Source organism: Streptopelia decaocto (assembly GCF_964273445.1).
Source record: "Streptopelia decaocto genome assembly, chromosome: 21".
Taxonomy (NCBI): domain Eukaryota; kingdom Metazoa; phylum Chordata; class Aves; order Columbiformes; family Columbidae; genus Streptopelia; species Streptopelia decaocto.
This window is the reverse complement of record NC_138676.1, coordinates 6,274,846-6,282,880: the sequence shown is the minus strand read 5'-3', so window position 1 is coordinate 6,282,880 and position 8,035 is coordinate 6,274,846. Positions and strand designations below refer to the sequence as shown.

At 50.9% G+C, this 8,035-nt stretch overlaps 1 protein-coding gene across 1 annotated transcript; it reads left to right on the top strand.

The window, feature by feature from the left end:
• Window positions 1–571: 571 nt before the first annotated feature.
• LOC309448697 (olfactory receptor 14J1-like) lies at window positions 572–1,537 on the top strand (the record flags this gene model as incomplete). Its single annotated transcript, XM_082070424.1, has 1 exon — window positions 572–1,537. One exon carries the CDS (start codon window positions 572–574, stop codon window positions 1,535–1,537), a length of 966 nt encoding a protein of 321 aa, XP_081926550.1.
• Between the last annotated feature and the right edge of the window lie 6,498 nt (window positions 1,538–8,035).

Below are 8,035 nucleotides of genomic sequence, written 5' to 3'. Positions count from 1 at the left end.
GGTCTCCTCTCCTCCCCAGCAGACCCTCTGCCCCAAAGCCATGGGGTCCAGGTCACGAGTCTCCACCTCAGCAGCTGGACCTCCAGGTGAAGGGTTCCTGCAACGTGGTACACAAAAAAGGTGCTAAAAGTACTTGCTCTCCAGTGTCATTATGTGAGTGGCAGCAGCACAGCCGGGTAAGGAGAAGGTTCCACAGCATGCCCGTCTGCCTTTCTGTCCTTGCTTTATTTTCTGGTAGCACTGCAGTGTTCTTCCCTGTTTCTCCACCTGTCCCTGGTGCTCTTGCTCTCTAGGGTTGGGGTGGGAGTGTGGGTCAGTTTTTGTTCTGATACCAACACAGGGCGTCTTGACCCAGAGGTGTGTTCATGGTATCTAGATGCCCATGCTGCATTTTAAGCTGTGATGAACTGTTATTCAAACTTATTAGAAAGAGAGAATGAGCGGAAACATCCCTCCATCAGGGAGGGGGTTTTCCATGAGAAACAGCATGTTTATTTTGCTCAGTGGAGTCTCCCCTAACTTGTCACTGCCTTTTTTTCCTTGCACAGGTCCTCATGCCCACAGGCAGCCAATGTCCAACAGCAGCTCCATCACCCAGTTCCTCCTCTTGCCGTTCGCAGACACACGGGAGCTGCAGCTCTTGCACTTCTGGCTCTTCCTGGGCATCTACCTGGCTGCCCTCCTGGGCAACGGCCTCATCATCACCACCATAGCCTGGGACCAGCACCTGCACACCCCCATGTACTTCTTCCTGCTCAACCTCGCCCTCATCGACCTGGGCTGCATCTCCACCACTGTCCCCAGATCCATGGCCAACTCCCTCTGGGACACCAGGGCCATCTCATACTCAGGATGTGCTGCACAGATCTTTTCATTTGCCTTCTTGACAGCAGCAGAGTATTCTATGCTCACCATCATGTCGTACGACCGCTACGTTGCCATCTGCAAACCCCTGCACTACGGGACCCTCCTGGGCAGCAGAGCTTGTGTCCACATGGCAGCAGCTGCCTGGGCCACTGCATTTCTCACTGCTCTGCTGCACACAGCCAATACATTTTCACTGCCCCTGTGCAAGGGCAATGCCCTGGGCCAGTTCTTCTGTGAAATCCCCCAGATCCTCAAGCTCTCCTGCTCACACTCCTACCTCAGGGAGATTCACCTTATGGTGATAAGTTTCTCGGTAGTATTCGGGTGTTTTGTGTTCATAGTGGTGTCCTATGTGCAGATCTTGAGGGCCGTGCTGAGGATCCCCTCTGAGCAGGGACGGCACAAAGCCTTTTCCACCTGCCTCCCTCACCTGGCCGTGGTCTCCCTGTTTGTCAGCACTGCCATGTTTGCCTACCTGAAGCCCCCCTCCATCTCTTCCCCATCCCTGGACCTGGTGGTGTCTGTTCTGTACTCGGTGGTGCCTCCAGCAGTGAACCCCCTCATCTACAGCATGAGGAACCAGGAGCTCAAGGATGCCTTGGGGAAACTACTTCAATACTCACTACTTCCGGTTTATAAGGTTTGCGTTATCTCACTTGAGCTGCAATAGAAATACCCAGAACTAGCTTTTCATCCCATGTGTCTATATTTTTCCATAGTGCTTTTCCTGGTCTTTGTTTTTTGGTTCATGTCTATAATAATATATTTCTTGGCCTCCTGTGAGTCTTTTATTGAACCAAAGACCTCATGTACATATGTATATGCACCCATTGGTTTTGATAAAGTCAATGAATAAAGCAGTAGAAAACAATTTGTCTCAGGTCTCATCTCTTCACTCTCCTCTGAGGCTGGGGGAGCAGCCTCAGGATGCAGGAGGGTTCAGGAGGCAAATGCTGCCCCATGGAGGAGCAGCCCCGGTGGCCTTGGGGCTGCTCATGGGCACCCAGGTAGTCGCTCCCTCTCTGCTGCCTGCAAATCGGCGCTGCTGCTTCCCTGGAGCCGTGGCCAAGGGGCAACAGCAGGACGTGGCCATTTCAGTGCTGGTGTCTCCTCACAGAGACACTGGCTTTGTCAACCTGCAATGGAGCTGGAGCACAGGATTGATGTCAAGCTCAGGGAAGGTCTTGTGGAGAGCAGATACTGATCTGCAGTCACGTCACACACTGCCTACTGGTCATCTATGGATATCACTCTTGTCCTTCTAACCTTTGTGTGCAAACATGACCAAGAACACACTAACACATCCAGTTTATATACTCTTTGAATTTTGAACTGGGGATGGGGCAGGATGGGAAAGGCAATTTGAAAACAAATGGCTGTGCCCTTGGATTTGTGGGGCTCCTAAGGTCTCATGTAACTTGAGACAGTCCTATTGTCCCTACAGTGGCATCCCTGAGGCTGCAGAGAGGAGCAAGCCACGGGAACCACTTGATCAGAGCTGGTCTGTGCAAACAGCACCATAAACACAGGGGCTCCTCAGGGCAGGGCAGAAGACTGGACGCCTCTTCCAAAGCTGGTGTCAGGAAGACAGCCCAGGTGCTGCTCCCTCAGGAGGACTCCTGCTCCTTTGGGGTTCTTGATGGATTCAGGGGGACAGGCTCAGAGTCCCAGGGGGGTGTGCTAGGGACCAAGGACTGGACTAAGAGCTTCCTTCTTGTTTGCACATGTCCAAGAAGACTGTAACAGGTCTTGGACCTATCTGCCTGTTGCTGCCCCACCTGCAATAGGAATGATGGCAGATGTCTCCTGGAGAGGAACTGTGTGCACCCAGGAGAGCTCAGGGGATCTCCAGGGACAGCATGGGAGTAAACTTTGGAAGGAGGGGCAGGTTGCTCAGGAGGAATAGAAGAATTCTGTGAGGTTGTGGAGGGAGAGCACTAGAAGGACCAAAGCCCAACCGGAGCTACACCTGGGTACTGCTGTAAAAGGCAACAAGAAAAGTTGCTATAAATGTATAATCAACAAGAGGAGGGCTAAGGGGAATCTCCATCCCCTGATGGATGGAGAGGGAAACACAGTGGCAAAGGATGAGGGAAAGGCTGAGGTGCTAAATGCCTTCTTTGCCTCAGTCTTTAATAGTCAGAACAGTTGTGCTCCAGGTACCCAGCCCTCTGAGCCGGAAGACAGGGACAGGGAGCAGAGTGACTCCCAAATAATCCAAGGGGAAATGGCTGGTGACCTGCCACACCACTGGGACGCCCACAAGGCTATGGGGCCAGATGGGATACACGCAAGGGTGTTGAGGGAGCTGGCGGAGGGGATCACTGAGCCACTTTCCATTACCCACCAGCAATCCTGGCTAACTGGGGCAATCCCAGTTCACTGGAAGTTGACTAACATGACACCCATCTAGAGGAAGGGCCAGAAAGACGATCTGGGGAACTACAGGCTTGCCTGTCTAACCTAGGTGATGGGCAAAGTCATGGAGCAGATGATCTTGAGTAACATCACAGAGCACATACCAGAGAACCATGTGATCAGGTCCAGTCAACATGGGTTTAAGAAAGGCAGGTCCTGTTTGACCAACCTGACCTCCTTCTATGACAAGGTGACCCAATTAGTGGATGAGGCTGTGGGTGTTGTGTCCTTATTCTTCAGCAAAGCCTTTGACACCGTATCCCACAGCATCTCCTGGAGAAGCTGCAGCTCATGGCCTGGATGGTGTATCTGTGATGGATAAAGAACTGGCTGGAGGACCGAGCCCATAGAGTTATGGTGAACGGAGCCAAATCCAGTTGGTGGCTGGTCACGAGTGGTGTCCCCAGGGCTCAGTATTGGGGCCAGTTCTGTTTAATATCTTTCAATGATTTGGATGAGGGGGATCAAGTGCACCCTAAGTAAGTTTGCAGATGACAGCAGGTTGGGTGACAGTGTTGATCTGCTGGAGAATGGGAAGGCCATACAGAGGGATCTGGACCAGCTGGATCATTGGGTTGAGGTCTGTTGTCTGAGTTTTAACAAGTGCCAGGTGCAGCACGTGGGTCATAACAACACCAGGCAGCGCTACAGGCTCGGGGATGAGTGCCTGGAAAATTGCCTTGGGAATGTTGAATGACAGCAGCTGAACATGAGCCAGCGTGTACCCAGGTGGGCAAAAAGGCCACCAACAGTATCCTGTATTGTTTCAGGAATGGTATGGCCAGCAGGACTACAGAAGTGATTGTGCCGCTGTACTCTGCACTGGTGAGGTCCCATCTTGAATTCTGTGCTCAGTTTTGGGTCCCTCTTCATTAGAAGGACATTGAGGCACTAGAGGGAGTGCAGAGGAGGGAACGGAGCTGGTGAGGGTCTGGAGCACAAGTGTGGTGAGGAGCAGTTGAGGGAACTGGTGGGTTCAGCCTGGAGAACAGGAGGCTGAAGGGAGACCTGATCTCTGTCTACAACTACCTGAAAGTAGGTTGGAACATGGAGGGTGTTGATTTCTTCTCCCAAGTAGCAAGTGATAGGACAAGAGGAAATGGCCCCAAATTGTACCAGAGGAGGTTTAGATTGAATATTAGGAAAAAAAGTCTTCCTGGAAAGCGTTGTCATGTGGTGGAACACGCTGCCCAGGGCAGTGGTGGAGTCACCATCTCTGTAGGTGTTTTAAAGGCATTTAGACAAGGTTCTTAGGGACACGGATTAGTGCTAGATTTAGGTTGTGATTGGACTCAATGGTCCTGAGGGTCTCTTCCAACTGAAATAATTCTATGATTCTATATTATCAACAGGAATATTCTTCTATCACATCTTCTAAGTGCTCTTCACATACCTGCCTCTTTACCTACGGTCCTGAAACTTATCTAATTAGATGCACAAGTGTTGAATACTAATTGTAAATGATGAAAGCACCATCGCTCTATCAGTCTGGTCTGATACCTGCCCGTCCCAGGCAAACACCTCAGGTACACGGGGCCTCTTGAGGTTTACACTGGTTGCTTATAGTGAGACCATGGAGCTCAGCCCGGAAACCTGAGAACTCCCCTCAAAACTTAAAAACCAAACCAACAACAACAACAACAAAAAGAACAAAAAACCCCACACTCTTTTTTTCATCAAATTAAAGAATTCAATATTTCCAATGAAATGTCTGTGGAATTTCTATTCTGCGAAAATATGAATTTTCAGAATGTGTACGGACTGCGGGAGATGAAACGTTGGCCTTTCCCTGTGCTTGCAGTGCCAGAACTCTGTCTATCAATACGTGTATTTCATCCCCTGCACATCCAGGAGTTTCCACCTGTCCTTCCCCAGCTCACCATGTCTGAACTCATCTCTTCAGAAGCCTGTCTGGACATTTGCACTTTCCATCGCTCCCCAGAGGTTCTTCACCTCTCACTCTTGGCTCATTCAGAGCCTCTCAGCTCTCACTCTGCTTTGAGCTTCAGGCAGGTAAAGTCTTTCAGCAGTTGCTCTCGTACTCCCTACAGGCAACTCTTGAGTTATGGCAATGGACCTCGCTGGAAACTACTTAATTTAACCATAGAACTGAGAAACATCATTAAGTTCTATTCTGTTTTCTTTTTTTTTTTCTCTTTTTTTTTCTGTTCCCTCTTATTAAAAATTCCCCGGTGCGTGTTTACATCCAGTTCTCTAAGGAAACATGAAGCAATTCCTGCGAAGAAGCTGTAACAATCAGTGCAAACTTCAGTGCAGAATCTGATGTAAAGAAATGTGCTGGAAATCCCAGGGGCCAATGAGCAAAACAGGGAGTTTGGGGAGCTGGTTATAGATTTCCTGCTAACAATCTGAGCAGAGAAACATTCTTCACAGAACTGCTCTGTTTATTTGACACCTTTTAGGTCTCCTCCTGTGCCTGTATTTTTTTATTTTCTTGTTCCTCCACCTCTTCCTTCTTCCAAAACGTTTCCAAGGGAAAGATTCCTGGAATCACAGAGCAACTCAGGTGTAAACATCATCTTGTCTCACTGTCCTGCTCAGGGCAGGGTGACCCAGGTGAGGTTGTCCAAGGCCTCTGCCCAGCTTTGCACCATCCACTAAGGAGCTGAAGGTTCACTGTGTCACATCATACAGGGGGAGAATAGAGACATTCAACAGTGCTGGTCACTGAGGGATCCCACTGGTAACTGGCTCTGTGGGCACTTTGTACCACTGGTGATGTTTGGGCTCTACGGGGGACTATAGATGCTATATAAAATGCTATATAAAAAGATGTGCTCATGTTTTTGTGACACTGGTGTATTGAAAGATTAAAATGTCATGAGTTTGCCTGTTTAAGAGTTGGGGAGTTCAGCTGGAGAAGAGAGGCTCCTGGGAGACCTTATTGCAGCCTTTCTGGACCAAAAAGGGACCAATAAGAAAGATGGGGACAGACTTTTGAGCAGGGCCTGTTGTGATAGGACAAAGGGTGATGGTTTAAACTAGAAGAGGGGAGAGTCAAGGAATGAAATGAGGAAGAGATTTTTTACACTGAGGGTGGTAAAACACTGGGAGAGGCTTCCCAGAGAGGGGGTGGATGAACCATCCCGGAGACATCCCAGGCCAGGCTGGACAGGGATCTGAGCAACCTGAGCTGCTGAAGATGTCCCTGATCGCCGAGGGGAGTTGGACCAGACGGGCTGTGAATGTCACTTCCAACTCAAACTACTTTGTGATTCTAGGATTCCGTGACAGGAAAGACTGGATGCATTGATGCTGATAACCAGAAAAGGTCTTGTCTGGCTTGTGCGAGCCAGGCCGGCAGCTTCACCCAGCAGCTCTCCCCACCCGAGTGGAGAGCTGACCCACCTGTGTACAACCGACCCTGCCCCTGCCCCACAGTGCCCAGAGGATGCTGCCCAGGGCCCCAGGATGGACATTGGTGGGGGAGTATTGGGAGCACTGGGAGGTTTACTGGGAGCACTGGGGGTTTACTGGGACTTCTTGGAGGTTTACTGGGAACAATGGGATCACTGGAGAGGATAGTGGGGGTTACTACGTACACTAGAAAGATTAGTGGGGGAGTACTGGGAATACTGGGAGGGTTACTGGGAGCATGTGGGGTTGCCTGAGTGTTACTGGGAGTACTAGGTGGTTACTGGGAGCACTGGGAGGACTACTGAGAACACTGGGGGTTTACTGGGAGTCCTTGCAGGATTACTGGGAACAATGGGGGTTGCTGTGAGCACTGGAGGGGTTAGTGGGGGCCACTGGGTGCTCTGGGGAGGTGTCTGGGAACACTGGGGGTTGCTGGGGAGTTACTGGGAGCACTAGGTGGTTACTGGGAGCACTGGGAAGGTTACTGGCAAGAGTAGGTTTATTAGTGGGGGGTTTCTGGGAACACTGGGAGGGTTACTGGGAGCACTGGGGGTTTACTGGGAGTTTTTGCAGGATTACTGGGAACATTGGGGGTTGCTGGGGCTTTACTGGGAGGGTTATTGGAAGTGTAACTGGGAACATTAGAAGGATTAGTGCAGGGTTATTGGGAACATTGTGGCGGTTACTGGGAACATTCCAGTTGGTGGGGGTTTACTGGGAGCACTAGGTGGTTGCTGGGAAAACTGGGAGGGTTATTGAGAGCACTGAGGGTTTATTGGGAATTTTTGGAAGATTACTGGGAACAATGGGGGTTGCTGGGAGCACTGGAGGGGTTAGTAGGGGGTTACTGGGAGCACTGGGAGGGGTTACTGGGAACAGTGGGGGTTGCTGAAGGCTCACATTACAGCACTAGGTGGTTACTGGGATCACTGGGAGGGCAGGCGGGGGACTACTGGGAGCAATGAGGGGGTTGCTGGGGCTCCCTGCGAGCACTGGGGGTTGCTGGGATCACTGGGAGGTTTACTGAGAGCACTGGGAGGTTTACTGGGAGGATTACTGGAAACAGTAGGAGGATTAGTGGGGGGTTAATGGGAACACAACATGGTTACTGGGAGCACTGTGGGGGCCTGCTGGGAGCACAAGGACAGTTAGTGAGAGAACTGGGGGTTAACTGGGAGTCCTTGGAGGATTACTGGGAACAATGGGGGCTGCTGGGAGCACTGGAAAGGTTAGTTGGGGGCTACTGGGAGGACTGGAGGGGTTAATGGGAGGGTTACTGGGAGCACTGGAGGGGTTAGTGGGAGGGTTACTGGGAGCACTGGAGGGGTTAGTGGGGGTTACTGGGAGCACTGGAGGGGTTACTGGGGGTTAC